The sequence below is a fragment of the Triturus cristatus genome, chromosome 7 (genome assembly GCF_964204655.1).
Source record: "Triturus cristatus chromosome 7, aTriCri1.1, whole genome shotgun sequence".
Lineage (NCBI taxonomy): Eukaryota > Metazoa > Chordata > Amphibia > Caudata > Salamandridae > Triturus > Triturus cristatus.
The window spans coordinates 274,967,039-274,989,137 of NC_140590.1; the positions used below are offsets into that span (position 1 = coordinate 274,967,039).

Consider the following 22,099-nt stretch of genomic DNA (forward strand, 5'->3'; position numbering starts at 1 on the left):
TGTGTGATGCACAGTTCCTTTTGCTGAGGTTCCTCTCTTTTTCCAAGCCAAAAGTTTGCATTGTATTGTAGGGCACACCTTGCCGGTCTCATTGTCATGTTTTCATGCTCTGATGCGCTTCATCTACCGCCACTCCAAATAGGCTGTCTCCCGTGAAAGGCATATTGATGAAGGCGGACTGCACCTCTTGCTTAAATCCTGAGATCCTCAGCCAAGTGTGTCTGCGCAAGGATGTGGCCATGTAAGGCTGTAGACCAGCTGTGTCTGCCACATCCAGGGCAGATTTTAGGAATGTGATGACAATTGTCTTGCCCTTCTGCAACACTGTGTTTGCTCTCTTTTTTAATTCCTCTGGGAGATGTTCCATTAGCTTCTCCATCTCGTCCCACTGTTGGTGATAACTCTTTAGTAGGATGCTTGAGTTGGCTATACGCTACTGTGTTGCTGCTGACCTTGACATTTTTCAATTTTTCTCCCCACCTTGTCTATTCTTTTGGTCTCCTTGTACGGAGGGGTTCCTGTAAACATGGGTGTACTGGCTCTTTTACGTGCCGATGACACGAGGTAAGGTGCCTCTGTGGTTTTCGGCATTGCTGCTAAGTGGCTCTTTGACTACGCCATGGCTCCCATCTTTGCAGACAGCGTGAAGCTGGCTTTCGCCATCTCACTCCCATGCCTTTGATCTCTCTCCATGTTGAAGCAGTTTTGGAGGGTTGCCTCCATCAGTGTCCTTTGTCTTGGACCGGTGTAGCTCCTAAGGCTTCACTCTGCCCTCCGGTGTAAACTATTTTGGCGTCATTGCCAATTTCTTTGAATCCAAGGTCTTTGGCTCAACTGTTTATCTGCTTTCTCTGTGATTATGCCATCGTGCAGTGTGCCCATATCTGCTTCTACCTCGTCCTGAAGGTCTTGGGCAGGAACCCTGTGGTCTTTAGGAGGGCAGAGGTTGCAGACCTTGTGTGTGACCTTCTGTGTGTACTTCTGATGGCATTTGGGGCATAATTTAAAGGGGGTATGCTTCATGCCCCTTCTCATTCTCCAACCACATGGTCTTGTTACATAGATCTTCTCAACTAAGTGTTCCTCTGGAGTGTTCTCTTCATCCAGTCAGTCGCCACCAATCCTCTGCCCTCGGTGGTGATTTTCGATAGAGAAAACTGTTTTCTTCTTGAAATTCCTTCTACCTCGATTCCGGAGAGCTCGCTTAGGCTTCCAGACCCAAGGGTAGAAAAAATAATCTGAAGATGGAGACTGTCGAGGGATTTCGAGGCATGTATCTGACATTACACAAAGAGGGGGTTTAAACTCAAATGGTGGTCGACAGACACGGGGAAAGGGAAAGAGACTTGAAGGAGACTTTTCTGGACCCAACCACTAAAAGGAGGAGTAATGCATAGCATGTGAATCAAGAAAAGATTCAAACAGACTAGTGAGACGGGACCTGCCACACTGTGCCACGTCTAAGGGGTGTAATGGGTTGAATAAAACGGTTGTTATTGTACATTATGTCATGCCAGACTTCCACAAACTTATATTCTCACTGATGTGTGCCATTAACTGCTTCATATTATACTTCATGTATGTTGATATATGTCAATCTTTAATAAAACATTATTAAAAAATTAATTTAAAAAATAAGAAAAGATTCAAGCTGCAAAACTTAGCTTTAGTGCAGTACATAGATGATTTTCTGGTGGCATCAAAGACATAGTAAGACAGCACGTTGGATACAGTTGCACTCCTGAGCCATTTTGCTGACCATTGTCATAAGGTTTCACATACAAAGATGCAGTAGTATAAGAAAGAAGTGATTTTTTCTTGGCCAACATATTGAAAAAGGGGCAAGAAAAGTGTCCAAAGACAGCCTTTCTGCAATTTTGAAATAAAATCCTCCCAATACCCTGAGCGATGTGAGGATGTTTTTGAGAATGGCTGGCTACTGCCATCAGTGGATTCTTAATTTTTTCCTGAGTGCAAAGCCTTTACTAAGTCTTACAGCAATGTGGAAGATCCGCCATTCCATGATGAATGCATAAAGGGCTTCCTAGAACTCAAAAGAGAATCTTTGTAGCGAACCTGCTCTAGGAAAGCATAATTGTGATAAGGAGTATTTGCTTTACTGTCATGAAAAAGAACATTGTGCTTTATCTGTTCTCACTCAAAAGCACGGTGAGATAAAGCAGCCTGTCACTTACCTCTCTGCCTCATTAGATGCAATAGCTGCAGCACTTTTTGATTGTTTGAAGTCCGGAGTAGCTGTTTGCCTGCTAATGGAGCAGAGTGACTGGATGTTTATGGATTATACACTTTTTTTGTTAGTCCTTCACTCAGTTGAGGTTTTGCAGACTCATGCACAAACTCAGAATAGCATCTGACAAACAGACGCCTTACAAAGTATGAATAAACAATACTGGTAGCTGTAAATATTTCAGTTAGAAAGTGCAATACCTTAAATCCTGTAACGCTGCTACTGATTCCAAATAAAGACAAAGATGATGAAGATCCTGATTGCATCAATGTAACAGAGTTACGTGCCAAACCAAGACCAGATATCAAAGCTATTCCTCTTGAAATGGCTGATCTATCTTTGTTTGTGGATGGTTCATGTCTGAGAGACCATCAAGGAATACAGAGAGCAGCTTTTGCAGTCCCTTACATTTCTAAAGTTGAAGCACCATACTTGTCTGATGTAATTTCGGCAAAAGTAGCAGAACTGATTGCCTCAACAAGAGCATGTTATCTAGCCAGTGAACTGAATGTGATGATTTACACAGACACAGTTGATATGGAGTGGTACATAACGTTGGGCAATATTGGTCACAGAGAGGCTTCATGACATCCACTGGAACCCTAATACGTAATAAAATATACATTTTAAACCTGTTAGAAGCCGTAGAGCAACCTAGAGAGATATCAGTTGTAAACTATATTGTTCTTAAGTGTGGAGATGATATGGTCATCATGGGCAATCACTTTGTCGATGAGGTTGCAAAATATTGTGCTCTTGAAACTGTAACTATTAAATCAAATTAGCAAGAACAATAATCTGAACAATGTGAAGCTGATGCAAAAATTGATGATGCACATAATATGGATTGCTTTTTGTTGAATACAATAAAAGCAACATTGAGCAAACTCAGAGAGTTAGAAGAGGAGGTATCTGAGAATGGAAAGAAAAGGTGGTGAAATAGCTGGTTGTAAAAGTGATTAATAATGATCTTTGAGGTAACTCCAGATTAAAATTATGTTCTTCTAGATTCAGGGCCAGATGTACGACCCTTTTTTGCGTGTGCAAATAGGAGATCCTCCCGTTTGCAACCGCAAAAAAGGGTGATGGCATGTACAAATGCTAGAGTCACTGACTCGCAAAATAGCATTTGCGACTCCCGCTATTAGGAAGGGGCGTCCCATGTACAATTGCTTTGCGGCCACAAAACACTCGCAGTTTGCCACCTACTCCAAGTCGGTTGTAAACCACTCGCAAAGGGGAAGAGTTCCCCAGGGACCCCTCCCCCTTTGTATGTGCAAAAATATTTTTAAGAGCAGACAGTGGTCCCAGGGACCACTGCCTGCCCTTAAAAAAATGAAACTGAAAAGTTTGATTTTTGTTATTTAAATGCATCCCATTTTCATTTAAGGAAAACGGGCTGAATATAAAAAAAAATACTGCTTTATTTAAAAGCAGTCACAGACATGGTGGTCTGCTGACCCCAGCAGGCCATCATCCCTGGGAGTACTAGCCATTCCTAATTGGGGTTGCAAATTGTGCCTGCCTCAATAATATTCATGAGGCATGCAATCTGCGACCCCATTAGGAATCGCAAACAGTGTCTGAGACACTGTTATACATCCCAATTTGCAAATTGAGAGTCGCACATGCGACGCAATTTGCGAGTCGCAAATTGGTGTGTCGTACATCTGGCCCTCAGTGTTGTGGGGCATCAAAAAAGGGGGGAGATGGAGGTACTGGTTAGGTTCACCCTCCAATGTACATGTAGTTCACAAAAAATCTGTAAATTACAGATCCAAAACACCTAAAAAACCTAGGTTTTTGGGATCTGACATTTATAGATTTTTTGTGAATCTTTCATGGGAGACACGCTTGGGGGCCGATTAGGCACTCTAGCGGTGCTGGGACCGGCCGCCAGTGGTGCGGCAGTCCTGCACCGGCAATTAGGATGCCACCGCCAGCGTGGCTGTGGCATCCCCTATTCCCAGAATTGTGATGGGCGGCACAATGCTGGGAGTGCACGTTGTGCATTGTCATGCACAAGGTGACAGGCACCACGCGGTGCCTGCCACCTTGTCCATGACAATGTAGGGGGGTACCATAGGTACCCCCATGTGCACCCCATAACCCCCCCAATACCCTGGGGGCTTGCAACGGGCCCCTGAAAGCAAACTCCGCCTTACCCAACACCTCTGCCCATTCTAATATGGATGGCGGTGTCTATCAGACACCGCCACCATATCCAGCCCCTTTTCCACCCAGTCGACTGGTCGACCGGCAGAAAACCGGCAGACGGTCTTTCCGTCCGCCGGGGTCCCCCCGCTATACTAATATGGCGGGGGGAAATGGGTGGCAGGCAGAGGAAAATTTCAGGCGGATCGCCACTGCCATGCGGGCGGTAACGATCCCGACATACTAATAGGCCCCTTAATGAGAGAAAAATATGGCCAGGATATTTAAAAAATATTGGCGCAACACAAAATTCAAAAGAGTACCAAAACAATTATGTCTAAGATGCATTACTTATCAGAATTATTCAGGGAAAACATACACTGGTTATCACTGAGTCAAATGAGCAAATATGATGGACCATCAACATGATTTCAAGCAGACAACAAAAAGATGCTGGTCTACGATGGGCTCAGATATTTTCTAGTGATAAGATGCTTGTTTTCTAAATTGGTGGAAGCTTACTGAACCAGGAAAAGTGAAAGTAAAATTGTTGTTAAAAGATTACATAGATTAGTCACCTGTGCAGTGTTACTAATTGAGCAAAAGGTCCACTGCATTTACACACCAAAAGAATCAGGTGTGCTTGAGGAGGTGAATGAAACCATTTGGTTTAATCTTGCAAAATTGTGTTCCTCAATGACTTTAAAATGGCCCCAGATGCTCTTCCTTTTGTTCTGCTGAGCATAAGAAGTACTTCAAACAAAAAGACTTCAAGGACAGTGCCTTCCGGAAACTGTGTGTTCATTCAGCAGCACTTGAATCAATAAGTAATGACAATGTATTGGATTACTATAAAGGCCTGACTAATGTTAAATCTGTCTCTTACCCGGGGAATTTGTAAACACCATCAACAAAAGAAGGTAGAGAATGTGGCCTAACGGCTAGGGCGGTCGACCTCAGAGCTGGAGAACTGGTTCGAGTCTCTGCAGGGACACTCAACATTCTGAGATTCTGGGCAAATCACTTAATCTCCCCACGCCTACCAAAACAAATGAATGAGTCTGTATGTAACGTAACTGCTTCTCATGTAAAGCACTCTGATTCTTCTGGGTCTAGTTAACGCTATATAAAACTCCACCCCCCAAAAAAATGCCCTGTGCTATGCACTGCAACCAGGAAATCGGGTACTGGTAAAGAAACTCGTCCACAACAACTTCTTTGAAACACGTGGAAGAGGCCTTACCAAGAATGACTTATGACTAACCCTGCTCTGAAGTGTGCTGGTATCCCACAGTGGATCCATGCAGCACACATGATGAGAGTGAAGAATGCCACTGAAAAACTTGTGGCAACCACCACTGATTCAGTGTAAAGCTTGAGTTTGCTGTGTGGATTTAGAGGGAGGAGAAGATTTTGGTGAAAGTGGGAGTTACCTGGTTGAAAGTCAGTGAACTGAAAACGAAGAAATGTTGCCGAGTTATAAGCAACAAGAAGAAATAGAGACTGTCAAAGTAAAGCTGAAAATCCGAATTTCAAGAATCCCCAAGGCAAAGCGGTTCACAGTGAGTTCAAGTTGGTAATGGCAACCAAATCACAACTCCAGCTGTAAGTGGTGCAGTTTCAGCAGAAGTCACAAGTGAAGAAACAAAATTTAAGATTGTACATTGAGGAGGCAAGTGGCCTGCATCTGTGATATGCAGTAAAAGATTGAACTTGAAGTCTCAGAGAACAGAATCAATTACTGAAGAACCAGAGACAAACAAAGTAGAGTCTGAGAATAGTGAAATTGAATCACCTGTATCCAAATGACTGATGAGAAAAAGATTGCCAGAAAGTACACCTTACCGAAGTGGACTCATTTAGCATCTGCAGACACTGATGCAACGGAAGGGTCAGAAGTGTAAGTTTATGATTTGACAAATTGTTGCAAGTTCATTTTTGAAAATGAACCAGAAGAAAAGCCACCTTGAGCTTTTGAGCTTTTGCTAAGTCTTGAGGAACTTTGAATTGAGATTTTGGACTTTACAAGAGTTTATTTTTTTGTTTTGTGTCTTGGGTATCTAGACAAAATATTAGGGTTTCCTGAATGCTATGAACTGAATTAATTAACTGAGTGGGGAAAAAAGCGTAAGTCTCGATTTTGTACATCTTTAACTTTTTGAACGTTTGTTTGGACTGACAGAAGATGGCATTCAGCAGATGCTGTAAAAAACCTTTAGTATATTTTCATTGATAATTATGTTAATAATTCTAGTTGGTTTGAAGTTACGCTTAATTTCTTCGGTTGGCTATATTTCTCCTTTACAAGTTGATTAAACTACCATACATAATGAAATAGAACAGCAGATTAAAACACGGGCATAAAGCAGGTGGTAGTTACAAAGATAACACATACTCAACTTTGTTAGGGAAGTATGTTAAAATAATCAATGTTAGAGATTGGTTGGTGTGTATAATTCTTCCCTCCTCAGCTGAAGAAGATGCTACGGATTTCCAGTTGCCTTTATTGTATAGTTTATCACGCAATGTTTTCGTTAGTTTCTGACTTAACGCTTTGTTGGAAGAACTTCGTAAATCTGAAGACTCTGGGAATTGTATGACTCATTCTACGCATTTAAAGAAAATTGCACAACCTAACTTGAATATTATTACTACAGATGAGCATCTATGTAGTGAGTAAGAGAAGCATGAGTTTAAGTAATATATTGAGGAGAGTAAAAACTACTGAGAAATTTGGAAGATGCGACTGAGATTAGAAAACTAATTGAAGCTAAAGAGAAATTTAGAAATTTTAGTGAGCGCCTGAGACCGAGAATGGACCATGAAAGAAAGGGAGAATTGTGTATGGTGCGTCAGAAACCTCAAAGAATTAGGCCAATAGAGTTTTCAGGAGAGAATTAATGTAAAAAAAAGCTGTTGCTGATAATGAGTATTGGTTGGTGACGAGCAAATAGAGACATTTATTATTTGTTTGGAAAGACTGCTTATTTTAACCTATCTTGTCATTAGGTTGAAAGTTGCTATCTTTTTTTTTCTTTTTTTTTTAAATTTCAAATCGTTTTTATTGAAAAAGAAATAGAAAAAGACAAGACATACAATAAATGACATATGAAATCCCAGCACAAAACAGACAGCTAGTACCTGAGAACTGGCAAGTCTATAGATGGATCACACCCATCACGGACATATATGGATACAAATTCCTCACACACATAGCAGTAAAATCAATAGGTCGGGACAGTAATTCAGGCCCTCACGTCCGAGAACATGGACTAGCTTATACCAAGTTAAATTAAATTAATGTAAAGAAAATTAAACTATGATATGTCATGAAACCACGCTCAGCACACCAAGATCCGATTGCGCTATGTTGATTTATTTCATGTGTGTTGCCTTTCCAAGTCCGCCACGCCCGTTACTCTATAGCTTAAACGGCACATTTCCGTATCTTCCATTCAGGGTGGGTCAAATGAGAACGAAGATCTATCTAGGGCCTTCCATAACCTCTTGTGAGGAGCACGCCATGGGGAGGAATGCAGAGCTGGATTGTCAGCTCCTCTTAAAAACGAGAGCCACTCCTGCCAAACCCTGAATGATACCTCGGAGGCGCTTTTCCATTTACACAGCACCACCTTACAGGCTAGAGTAAGCAATACATCTAACAACTGACGATCATTATCATTATGGAGCTCCTGATCCAACACTCCCAATAGAACATAGACAAACTCTCTTTTAGACTTGACCCCCAAAATATGATCTATACAATCAAACACTTTCCCCCGGAAACGGTCCCAGCGCAGAGCAACCAAAGAGCATATGTGCTAAATCTCCCACCTCTGAATCACAATTCCAGCACAGCGGGTTGTCCCTTAGATGAAGTTTATGGAGTTTATCTGGCGTCCAGTATGTCCTATTTATGAGCATGTATTTGGTTTGGGCTAGAATTGGTGAGATCTTATTCGTTAGGGCAGCAGCATGTATCAGACCCCAGTCAAATACTAAACCGGTAGAGTTGGGTTCAGAATCCCATTTGGCTTCATTTTTCTTGTGTGCCTTCCTCGATGCAGGAAGAAGTAGCTTGTAAATTTTGGAAACGAAATGTCCCGATTTCATAAGTCTTGGAACCTGGGTCTTAAGCCAAGGATCATTCGTGTTGAGGGAGCGAGTAGACAGAATAACTTTAAGTTTCAAAAAGACATAGAAATCCATTGGTGACAGATTGTGGCTGGCCTGGAGCGAGGAGAACGGCAAAGGGTGCCCCCCGTCAAATAAATCGTACACCAGGTTAATTCCTCTCTTAGACCAACTCCTCCACTGTAGAGGCTTCCCTTCCATCTTAAGTGATGGGTTATACCATAAGGATACCATAGTAGACTTCCTCCACAGCAGCCCTACTTTATGAGTTTGATCAAGCCTCAGCAGTGCTCTTCTAGTGTTTAATAACATGTATTTGCAATGGGGGAGATGGGAAAGGTCCATTGAGAGCAGTGCTATAAGAGGAGAATTACCAATCAGGGATTTTTCAATACCAATCCAAAGCGGAGTGTAGTCCGCACCCTCAGTCAACCACTGTGCCCCTTGTTTACAGAGAAAGGCCGTCTGATAATTCCTGAAGCTAGGAAGACCCAGGCCGCCCTTTCCTTTTGACATCTGAAGCTTCCTCATCGCTATCCTAGGCTTCTTCCCCTGCCACAGGAACTCACCAAATAGCCTCTCTACCTTTGTCAGGAAGGTCTCCGAAAATGTCATCTGTAGCATGCTCGCCAGGTAGTTCACCAATGGGGTCACCATCATCTTTAAAGTTTCCGCCCTGTCCCACCATGAAAGGAATTTCGGTAACCATCCCTCTAGTAATTTAGATATTTTCTTCAGGATCGAACCTTCGTTAACCCCCAATGTTGTGATTAGATCTTTATCCAATTCCAGCCCCAAATATTTAAAGCAGCCTGGTTGCCACGTCAGGCCAGAGTTCCCCATAACCTCTCTATTGCCCAAATTATTCAACAGTTTAACCTCTGTTTTATCTTTATTCAACTTGTATCCCGACACCCTGGAGAATTCATCAATGGTAGAAATGAGGGCCGATATAGCCTCCTCCGCCTTTTCTGATACGATTAGGACATCATCCGCATATGCAGTCAGCTTTATAATACAGTCTCCAAATGGAATTCCAGCAATACCCTCGTTAGCCCTCAAGTGATAAAGAAATGGCTCAATGGCCAATAGAAACAGTGAGGGTGAGAGGGGACACCCCTGTCTGGTACCTTGGTGCAATTGAAACGCGGAGGAAAATGAGCCTCCAGCTCTAACTCTAGCGGAGGGGCAAGAATATAGAGACATCACCATCTTCGTAAAAAATTGGCCCAGGTTGAATTTATTTAAGACCGTATTCAAATAATTCCAGTCGACTCTATCGAAAGCCTTTTCGGCGTCAAGCGTAATTGCTACAGTGGGGGTAGATAACAATTTTGCTTTTTCGAGTACATGAGCTAGTATCCTGGTATTATCACTTGACAGTCTATGTTTTTAAAAACCCGCCTGGGAGGCGTGTATCAGTTTGGGCAGGACCTTTTGAAGTCGATTAGCCAGAATCATGGCTAGGAGCTTACAATCAAGATTTATGAGCGAGATAGGCCTATAATTCTTTGGAAGAGTTGGGTCTTTCCCTTCCTTTGGGAGCACCGCAATGATGGCCTCAGATAGCATACCCTTCACCTCCCCTATAGTGCTGATTTCTTGGAATAGGTGCAAGAGCGGTTGTGATATAAGTGAGGAAAAGCCCTTATTGAATCTAGCAGTGAACCCATCCGGTCCGGGTGCCTTACCGCATTTTAATGACTTAATGACTAACTCGACTTCCTGAAGCGTGATGGGACCGTTAAGTTCATCACGATCCATAGTATAGAGGGAGAGAAGATTACACTCATCCAAATAGCCCTCGATTTTGGAGTCTACTACTTCTGTATTTTTGGCATAAAGTTGTTCATAGAATTGTTTGAATACCTCTGCTATCTTGACCGGGTCCGAGTGTGTTGTCCCCCCCTGGTCCCTGATGGAATTTATCATATTTTTCTGTATTTTGAATTTGAGGTATGCAGCTAGGCTCTTCCCTGCCTTATTTGATTCACATAGCTTGAATTGTTTCCTCCTATTTAACCTTTCACTCACTATTTTGTTATATTCGTACTTTTTATTGGCTAGTTTATTCAGTGTTTCCTCCTTCCTATCAAACAAGTGTTTCTTCTCTAGTGCCGCAATCTCACACTCTAACGTCTCCAGTTCTTTATTGTGGTTCTTGTTTATGGCAGATTTTATTTTAATCACAACTCCTCGTATCGTACTCTTTAGCGCCTCCCAACGAATCAAGTCAGTAGTATCTCCTCTAATGTTATGCTCTAAATATTCTCTAATCGCGGCCTCTATCGTTACTCTATGTTGTTCTTTTTCGAGGACCTCCTCATTAAATCTCCAGATTGATTGTTGAGTGGAAGTATTGACGTTGAAGATGGACAAGGATATGCATGAGTGATCGGATAAAACCCTGGGTTCTATGGCTGTTTCTTCTATTCTGGGTATTCCATTTTTCGTAATGAATAAATAATCAATCCTGGAGAATGAATCATGTGGAGGAGAGTAAAAGGTATAATCCCTCCCATCGGGGTTCTGCAACCTCCATGTGTCTACTAAATGGAATCGAGTACACAGGTTAGTGAAGGCCCTATGAGATCTATTGCTCCGGAAGGAGCATCTGTAGTCTCTATCCAATACTGGATCAAATGGTAGATTGAAGTCCCCTGCAAGAATGTGTATGGCTGAATCGGGGATAGTCTCTAGTTGCTTGGCCAGATCGGACCAAAAAGACAGATCGCATGTATTAGGAGCATATACATTCGTAACATAGAATTCAGTATCATCTTTAGTCAACTTGGTCGTAACCCACCGCCCTTTGGTGTCAGTAGTGGAGGAAAGCAAATCTACATTAGATTTTTTTGCAATCAATGTTAGGACCCCATTTTTCTTCCCCATCGCCTCTGACCCTGCAACTTCAACAAAGAATTTATTCCTAAGATTATGAAACTGCTTAGCATCAAGTTTAGATTCCTGCAACAGGACGATATCGCCTTTTTGCCTACGCAAATAATCCAGGACTTTCTGGCGCTTAACGGGCTGATTAAGACCTTTGACGTTGAGAGAGAGTATTTTCAAGTTATTCACTCTTGTTACGCTTTTAGGAGTATTAATTGTGGGTATAACCAATCAGTACCTACATAGTGAAGTGTTAATAGACTACCCTTAAATGTACGTGAGTAGACTCCCTTCATACTCTCCAAAAATCCCCCAACTATCACAGCATAGGCATGAGGGTAAAAGCGGTATCTAGCCTGAACCTGGCTATATGAGACGGCCACAGGTCGAAAATTGTCATCTGAGGCAACGCAACAGAGCACTTTATCGGGGCCATGGCGGAACAATCGGCATAGGCACTGGCAGTAAAATGATGTGGGACCTGGTGTGCATTGGAACATGACATAAACAATAACCACACAAAAGAAAATAAGCACAGAAAACAGATATTTACCCCACCTACCCCCTTACCCCACCCTCCCTTCTCCCCTTCTCCCACCAAACCACCCTCCCCCTTCTCCCCACCCCGAGATAAGCTAGTAGACATGGTGACACGGAAAAAATAGTGTCCTTCCCATGGCCTTAATTCGTATCCATGTTAACAATTTAGAAGCTAACCAAACATACAAAACAGCGCATAACTTATGCACCCGTTAAGCAATAGCATTTGTTCAAGTAACAACTGACAAATATAAACATAACGGCAAATGGACCTTCCCACGGCGGAGTTTTCCACTTTCCACTTCCCGCAGATCCCCTTTTAAGGAGGCATTAGGCGCACCTCCATAGCTCTCGATTGGTTGGGGACCCCTAGTGTATACCAGCTAATGACTAGTGATTAGCATTCAAACTGAGCACAAACTACCCAAGAGCACATAAGATAGAACTAGCATATCTTCCTTCTACATGAATATAACCCAACAGTGCAACAGTACAGCAACAATACAGCAGTACAGCAATACATCAGGACCCATCATTGTATGACCACCAACGTAACAATGACACAATAGTCTGCTACGGAAACGATGGATCCTATTTAGAGGAGGAAGCAGAGGCCATCGATGAGATTTCCATATGTAGTTCATCTCCTTCCAGAATTCGCCCGAGCTTTACTGGATCTGTGAAGACCTGCGGAGAACCCTTGATGAAGACACGGAACTTTGCAGGGCCCACAAAACCAAATTGATGGCCCAGCGATTTCAACTTTGGACGTAAGGCAAGAAAGGCTTTCCTCGTATCAACAGTTTCTTTACTATAGTCCTGTGATATGTATACCTTATTAGATTTCCATAGTACATGGTTATTTTTGCGCACAAATGACAGTATTTGATCCACGTGTTGGTAACGTAAGGGCTTACAAACAATAGGCTACGGACCTTTTTGACCTGGCGTGATCCTGCCTGGAACTCTATGAGCTCTAACAAATTCCAGTGGTTGACGAAAGCGAAGATTGGTTGCCTGCGAGAACAATGCCTCCAGGAATGGGACACAGGACTCGTATGCCTCTTCGGAACCCTCCGGTATTCCAAAGATCCGTAGGTTCCCTCTCCGATTTCTGTCCTCCAATTCCGACAGCTTCCTTGACATCTGTTCTGTGGAGATATGTAGGTGCTTAAGGGAACTGCAGGTTTTGGTCTCCGAATCCTCTAACTGACTGATTCTTGATTCTGACTCAATTTCTTCTTTTGTGGATTTCGCAATCTCCCTCACCTCTTCTAGTTTATTCAGTATTATGTCCATCGTATCGGTCACATCCTTTTTACCTTTGATAGGTGAGATCGGATTAGGAGGTTCAGCCTTAAGTCTTTTTAGGTTCTTTGTGTCTTTGTCCCCCATCTTGTGAACATTCGTAGAGATTGCTTGACTTAAATACCGAGCTCGATAACTCTAAGAAGGCCCAGTCAGATCGTGGCCCAGTCAGTTCTTGGCTAGAAGCCTTCTGCCAGATCCGTCAGCTGCACACCGGCAAGATAATCACCTCTACAATGATATTTCTACCGTGTCCCCCCCTGCTGTTGATAGCGGCGTGATTAGGGATTTAAGAGTGTAGAGAAGACATCAGCGCCCTCCTTGTGGCCAACATGTCGTGCAGGGGGAGCGGTGTCGTCGAGCTCCTATCACAACACGTTCATCAATCACCGGCCTACCAGCTCCACCTTGGTGCAACCAAACCTCCTCTCATTGCATTGCCGAGCAATTTCATATTGTGTTGGTTAATCCTGCACAGTGTCATCCCTCATTATCATCCTCTCTCAGATCCACATTAGCCGCACAATCAGCATAAATGCGCATTCAGAGCATCGTGTCACCGGCTTTACCAGAACTCCATTGTGTAGTACAACTTGCCTTCTGTAATACTCATTATGCGCTCCAGTCGCGCTCATGCGCCGCATAAATGAATATCAAATGACCAACTGCTGATTACAGTGACCCGAGAGGAGCCCGATAACCACCGCCGCTGCCGCCATTTTATGAAGAATCGACCCCATACATCACTCCAGCTCCTTACTTGTAATATGATGCACCCATTTGTAGCATTGATCTTAAAATCCTTCACCTTCCATTCGCTCCATTGGCACTCCTGTGCTGGCCACCCACCTTATTACAGCCTTCCTCGTACCGAGCACACAGGAGCCTCAGAAACCCTCGGAAGCCCCTACAGCCTCCATTTTGTTGCGTCCATGTATCGGTGATTGCCGGCAATACTCCGTACGTTGGGGGTGTTGGGGGTGATATGTACGCTTGCCATAGAGTATTCTACTCTTCCTGCGCTCCGATGGTGCTCCCACGCCGACCTCCCTTTACAGTAACGTCCGTCTCGCGCTCCGGCAATCATGCAAGGATCTCCGATACTCCCACCGCTGCCATTTTACATCTCTGCATTACCCAACGTGTCGGGGGTGACATGTTCCACCTTATTCAGCCCCATACTCAATCCACTCACTCTTGGTGTGGGGACGGCATGGTCCCCTCTGATCCTCCAAGGAGGTAGCAGTAGCAACAGCGCCAGCTTCCGCCGGGGGCCAGCAGGATCCTACGACTGCGGGCACCGCTCGTAATCACCGCTTGTGATCGGTCTCCGGTCTCCAGGACTCCTGTCCAGAACTCGCCCTTCAGGGTCACCTAGACGTCTCAGAATCAGCCCAGAGGTAGGCATTAACCTCCGATCTCCATATTCATCCTTTTCATTAGTCACAGCTTTGGTAGTGACTCCCAAATTGCTCCGTGCTTCACTGCCACGGGAGGAGCGCCGCGCTAAGCCGCCATCTTCTCCGGCATCCAAACTTTAATTGGTATTCCCTCGGGTGAATGAAATGAATGAAGTCACTGGTTTGAAAAACAATAAAGAGTGGATTTGGATACATTGAATACGATGTGTTAAATGCTATTATTCCATCTATCGGTGTGGCAATGAATAATGTGAAAATTAGAATATTGTGCTTTTAGATTGCCTTGCTTTCAACACTACAGAAGCACTAACTAAGATTATTCAGGAACTAATAGTCACTTATCCTATGATTATGCAGACCCGGCTTGAGTCAGACATCATTTTTGCGAAGGAGGGCAGAGTGTCTGATTTTTAGGGTACAAGAGGGCTGTATCGTTATTCTAGATAATAGTTAGTTTAAGTAAAAGCTTTTAAGGAGTGCAGTCTGTGAGAATAAATTGGGTTCTTGGATTGTTGAGAGCCGAAAGGGTTTTAAAAAGGTTTGTGAAGGGTTTTATAGCTTGGTGGTGGGTGCATGCAGCGTACTATACTAACCCTAAATTATTGTGTTAATTTGTGTAATTGTTTTATTTCTTTTATTTAAATTCTTTGAAATAGGACTAAATTGTTGAAGTAAGTAGAGGGGGTCATCAGCATCTAAGAGGAAGTGTAAACAAATAGAGTTGGAAAACGTTCAAACATGAGTAACAGCCTTAAGCTGCTGGAGTAAGTAAGATGCAAAAGACATACAGTGATGCATACTGTATTATAAATAGTTTGGGGTTCAGTGATAATGCAATCATCAGAGGGTGGATTTTTTTAATGTTATTCCACCTTTGAATTATAAATGTGCACAATTATTAGTTATTTCATATTTGAATTTATATGTGTGTATTAATATTAAGCTATTGCAATTGAAGCTAAATCATTATTATGTACTTTAGTGTGCTTTTCGGACTTAGGCTAATCTAGGCCTCAGTTTGGCCGCAACTCCATCTTTTAAAAATGGCTGCTGTATCATCATGCTGATTATGTGTTCATATTTCTCGTTTGATGCTACACGCAGCAAGATGAGCACTGTTCATTTACTATGACACATTGTTCTCGCAGAACTTGAAATGGAAGACTTTTTCTCTACTTTCCAAGCCTCTTCCTGCTCGCATACGGTATTGCAATAATTCACTATTGTTTCTGTTATTTATGTAACTAGTTTGTTCTGACACCTCCGGATCACATTAGGTCAGAAGTGGTGAATCAATATTCATGTAGTGGGTTAGTGCTTAGATGGTAGGGTTATCTGACATTTTGGAAGATTGCAGTGTGATTTGTTGAAATTATGATAATTTTGCTCACAGCATGCTTCCTTTGCAGTTTCCATCACCTTCTGTGCTGAAATTGGCTACATAAAACCCTGGATTTGGTGATGAGTCCGAGACTTTGGGGTTTGCTAGAGATGTCCGATTTTCTGTTGAATTGATGCACTTTTGAGGCATTTTTCTGCTTTTGCTTATTATTGCATTATTCATGTAGCTATATTGAATCAACAAATCAATGAGCTTGCTGCTGCATTTGCATTTTTTATTTTCTATATTGCACTTTAATTTTGAATAAACCTTCATGGTTTTCCAAATTTGTGATCTTGAACTCTCTTTTTGGGTCAATCCCTTCTTAGTGACTGTATTTTGAAATACTGTTTTGAATCTCGTCTCTAGGGACACATTACCTCATAGTTTTTAAGGTCAATACAGTACCTGATCCCATAATCTAGGTGCCACTATCATGCAGAATGTCTAAGTGATAGCACACCCACAGTTGTAAGACCTGACTTTACTGCCTTTGGGAAAGTGCAGGAAATAGCTGGGCAACAAACTACTAAAGCTTTACTCTGATAAAGCTGGGGTTTCACGGGTGGGAGGTATGGGATTCTTCTGGGCCTCCTCCTTCTGGTCAATGGCGATGGGTAGTTCTATCAAGACGAGGGAGTGAGGAGGGTTTTTTTAGGAGGGGTACATCAAATCCTCAATTTAACTGTAATTCGCCAAAATGGAAGCTGGTCTTGTATATTGTTCTTCTTGCCCAACTGATGAGGGAAACCCTTCAGTTTTTTCAAAAAGACTCTTACCTACACACTTCTTTGTGGCAGCCTTTACCATGGGGTCCTCGTCTGGTATAATGAAAAATGCAGGGCGGGCTCAACCTCACTTTTGTGGGGAGCACTTTGACGCATCACGATCTTAGGCGCAGGAAAAAAAGTTAAAATGCTTCCAAGTGCCACTTTATATTCACAATGATTTATTCGTGGGGCCCCAAAGTACAGGTTAAAAACAAGATAGGATGTCTATGAAGTTCTAGTGTCTCCTACATCCATGGGTCAACATGTTTCAGCTGGTTGCTATCACTACCTATAATGCTTATTTACCTTTCATCAGGACCTCAGGACTTACTGGGTCACTTCAGTGTTTTGCTAGATTCGCCCTTTTCTTTTAGCCACACTCATACCATGCACACACTTATGATACCGGATTTTGGCTGTAGGGGAGTTCCTGGTTATAACAGTTCAGGGAAAAAACAGGAGATTATCAAGTTTAATTTAGATAATCATGCAGTTTTTTCCACACCTGTGTCTGATTTCAACTGTAGAACTGTTTGTTACAAAGGGGAAACCCAGAGGTGTTTGAACTTTTTTTCCCGGTCACAAGATTATGATCCCTCACAACATCAAAGTGCTCCCCCCAAAAGTGTGATTGAGCCCACCTCGTATTCTTCATTATACCGGACAAGGACTTAAAGATAAAGGATGCCACATAGAAATATGTAGGTGAGAGTGATTTTAAAAACTAGCGGTGTCCCCCTAATCAGTGGGACAAGAAGGACAATCTAGGAGGCCACCTCCCTTACTACTGGCGATGGGTGGCTACGCTCTATCCATGGAGATGGTCTGCAACCCTGACTTTAGATTTGATTTAGAACTTTTTGTGCTGCCACAGGTCAATGTTGTTACTTCTTTTTGATTGCATTCCTTTCTGCATTAAGCCCAGAGGGCACCCTCTCCCACCTTGATTGCTATTTGTATGTTTGGTTGCACCAAGAAACCTTATTACCAAACTTTAGGACTGCTAGAACAATTCTGGATCTAAGGAAATTTGCATCTACATCCCATTGCCTAACAGCACTACACAGGCTTCGTATAGAACTCATCAATTTTTTGTACAGTGCACTATGTGATCTATGGCACTTTAACACTTTTCTTATGAAACAAACTTAACCTGCAAACATCAAACCATTTCTTCTTCTTCTTCTTCTTCTTCTTGTCCAGTGATGTAAATGACATGGACCTGGCAGGAGTTGTTTCTCGATCTAGGCAACTCCAATGTAAACCAATCTGTCTTTGTATCTTTGACATCCACTGGTGTATGCTTTCTTCAGACATAAATTACAATACCACATCAGATCTACGCTTATCACAGCACTTTGACACCTTAGGATGCCATGTAAAACATTTACACAACAAAATACAATGAAACAAAACCAGATAGATACATATCAAAACTCAGGGTTATAGGTTTTACTGAAAAAAGGAATAAGTTACAAATAGATTTTTTAAGCGCAAAACAAGCATTTTAGAAATTAACTCGTCGAGCTCTTGGTGTATGGCAGTCTCAGGCCAAGACGCACATCTAACCATTAGAATGGCAGTCTCACTCCAAGAGGCCTTCTTCTCAAACTCCACAATGGCCAGTCTTACACTAAGAAGCCTCTGCACCACAAACATGGACTATTTCAGGCTAAGAGGTCACCTAACCATTCAAATGGGGTGTCTCAGGTCACAAGTCCTCCTTTTTGGGCATAGGCTGTGTCATCGAAGCCTCAGGGGTCTATGTTTCTCACTGTTTCATCCGCCGTGGGTCTAGCATGGCTTTGAAAAGAGGAAGAGATCTAGTCAGAGTGGGCCAAAGGCAGGACTACATGTCCCTAGATGCAGCTAAAGAAACAATTATAAAACAAATCCCTCCCGTCTAGGTAGGTGGATGTCAGTGCCCTCTGTAGCGGGAGCGTGGATCATCACGGCAGGGTTTGGTTATGGCTTCATTAGCTGCCAGGCCTGGCTTCTCAGCTCCTCTGGCCTATCACAGGGACTGCCTGACCTAGCCTTTCTGCACCCTGCTGCTATCACTCTAACTACTCTAAAAGTGAGTTTGTCTCATTTCACTAGGAATGCTGAGGAGGTTTCTGGGACTAAACATATACTGGACAAGTAGAGGAACTGGAATTAACAGCACACACAGGTCTGCCATATCTCATAGTCCTAGTCCGCCATTCGTCGGAATCCACCCTAGCTAGGGAGCTGGGCAGAAACTCAGCACAAACTTATATGCTAGTCTGGAGCAAAACAAAAGGACATTTTTTAAAGTGTGAAGCTCACAGGCCAAGAGTCTCCAAACCATTGAGGCCTGAATGAAGCTCAGAGCAAAAGGGCCGTGCTCAGAAATGACTTTGCTCTAGCCAGAGGAAAAAAATAAGGTGGTATTTACATCCCTTCAGGATCTCCGCTCACCAATCCTGCCATCTCACTCATCTTGGCTCCCTTTCCCACGCCTTTTTTCTGCCACTCACTTTTTTTGGGAACATCTAAAGATCTGATTATTATTTACTGCCCACTACCCAAGCAAGCCTGGTACCCACCCCCTTTCGCATCCCTCCCATTCATGCTCAGCGCGTGCCAGCCGACAGAAGAGCATGAACGATGGCCAGCTCTGCTATGAATGCAACCCACCTATCCGGCCACACCTCTGCAGTGATGCTGCAAATACCCCCATCAACATATAAACCAAGACATAAAAAAATGTATATAAAATGTAAAAAAGCAAACACTAGAAATACAATCCGGTCACTGTGCAAATTGGCAGCATTTCCCTCTGGGGTTATAAAGATTTACTACTGAAATCTCTAGTTCCACGTTCTTTCTGTTTCATGTCTACATTTGTTCTGACTGTACGTGGCACGTGTAATCTCCCACACAGTTTCCATTGTGGTAAGTAAACATGGATGAGCGAGTTCCTGACACACCACATCTGTGAGGCTCAGGATCCTGCAAACCTCCACATTCTTCTAAATAGACTGATGCCACAGAACCTTTTGCCAGCCACATTCAGGAACTACAAACTGCTCTTATTTGCATGTGTCATTACTATGCTATAGACTTGCAAGCAACAGTTCTGATTCCAGCGTGCAACATATTGCTACCTCAACCACTGAATGTCAGTACGACACAGATTCAAATAATCGAATGCCCACGAATTCCAGCGTGGCATCAATACTCCGATTCGACTGGACCCAGATTTCTGAGTGCCATGTCTTCTCTGTTATCACTTTCCCTTCAAATTTCAGTGTCCCACCGATTTAGTTTCCAAGTGAGGGTCAATGGTCGTCATGTTTCTCAATAAAAGCCATTTGCACTGGTTCGTGAACACGATTATATTCCATATCAGCTTGTGCCCATGAGGTCTAGAGTACCACGGATTCTCATATAAAGTCATGTCCACGTATTCCAGCATGGCACGGATTCTAAAATAAATGATGGCCAGTGGTCTCAGAATGTCATAGGTTCTTACACAGAATGGCCTCCATTCTTTCTGGTGCCAGGGACCCATCCATGGTGCCACAATCATTCCAATGCACCACAAACTTGAGCATTAACCTGTGTCCACATATTCCAGCATGGCAGGGTTTTTCAGAGATAAGCATGCTGATTTTAGGGCGTCAAATGTTCAAAGCTAGCATTTTGGTCATGTTCTGCTGCTAGAAAGGCGAAATAGTGCAAAGAAATTAGCTGCAGGCCGCTCCACCCAGATTCATTTTCCATCGGCTTCCTTTGAAACGTGGCATGCCATCCAAGTCCAATCCGAAAGGTAGGACTGAAAATATGTATTCTCAATACAGAAGAAGAAAAGGAAAAATGCTGCCCATTGTCATCTGGGCTACAGTTGCCTCAGGCCTTCCTTGGCTGGATACCAGAGTTCCTTGGCTGCGGACTCGAGCGGATCAGGGCAGTAGTGAGCTCCTCACTTAGAGCCATCTCTTTGGAGTCCAACAGGTGGAACTCCGCGCAGAAGAGCAGGAGGTGCAGGTAGAGGGTGTTGAGGTGTGGGTGCAGCTCCAGCTTCAACACAGCTTTGAAGTGAGAAGCGTATATGTGTCCGAGGAGGTGGAAGAGCAGGCGGAACACCTTTTGGATGGCAGGCCGGAAGGTTTTTGGGAACTCTTGACCTGCGGAAAGAAGAGAGCAACATGAGACTCCAACATGAAACCAGAAGTGCCCTGCTGCTACGGTGAGAATGTGTACGTTATGTTCTCTGACCTAGGTACCAACTTCAATGCACGTGATCCCGAGCGCACAAACACACACAAACCCATGCAGATATTACACTCACACTTGTTATTTACAAAGGTACAAAACGTCTGTAGCAATTGCTAATTGAACTTTGTATAAAGTGATTTTTTTAAATGTGTATCTTCTCACTTCTTCTATGCTACTCTTCATAGAAGGAGATGAGGGATGTCTTTCAGATATATTTCTCAGGTGTTAAGCATCTCCATTGGTCGATGTACCGTTCAGTCATTTTGATTGGCAGGTATGCTGTTACATTGTATTTTTGTGGCACAATTACTGCCTGAAACAACAATTTATGCAGATTGAAGTTTGTAAGGGCAGATGAAAGTTGTGTGATTCCATATTTTGAGCACAAGCCAACCCTGGTAGATTTGTGTACAGTGATTTACAGACCCGAATGGTTCAGGAATGCACAAGATGGGCCTTACATTTGGCACGGGTGGGGCAAAAGAGTTTTCGGTGGAATCGTTTTATGTTCCTTACCAAGTAAGCATCTGTTCTTGGCATGTAGGGCTGTAGATTCACATGCTTTGCATAAGTCTGTAATCTAGTGTTGGGCTCGGATAATTACAAGTTGTTTTTCTTCAAAGAATTATTTTTGAGTCACGAGGCTATGTGACTCCTCCCTTTGGTAACAGCGCGCATGGGCATCAACTCCTTCTTTAGATTGTTTTGTAGCAAATGAGTGAGAATGGAGTTGGAAATAGTGTAGAATATGTGATGACCACTGATTTAAACAGAGAGGGGAACCAAACAGGGATGCCCACTGTCACCTGAGCTGTTTGCGCTGGCAGTGGAACCCCCTGGCTGCTAAGTTGTGATATCACCACGCCAACTCTCCACTGAGATTATCAGACAGGTCCTTATTCATCTCAATGTGCGCAGATGACTTAACCTTGTATGCCAGGGGCCCACATTTGTTAAATTGGGAGGCCTGTCAGGTGTGACACTAAACTGGCACAAAACCTCGCTC

General features: G+C 43.1%; 1 protein-coding gene across 3 annotated transcripts in view; it reads right to left on the minus strand.

The window, feature by feature from the left end:
• Positions 1 to 18,272: 18,272 nt before the first annotated feature.
• LOC146809399 (MOB kinase activator 2-like) overlaps positions 18,273 to 22,099 on the minus strand; it is a 100,244-nt gene continuing 96,417 nt past the window's right edge. For all 3 annotated transcript variants that reach the window (XM_085616240.1, XM_085616241.1, XM_085616239.1), the window contains exon 6: positions 18,273 to 21,002. In XM_085616240.1, coding sequence (XP_085472366.1) covers positions 20,725 to 21,002 — 278 coding nt within the window. In that variant the 3' untranslated portion in view covers positions 18,273 to 20,724. The remainder of the gene's footprint in view (positions 21,003 to 22,099) is intronic.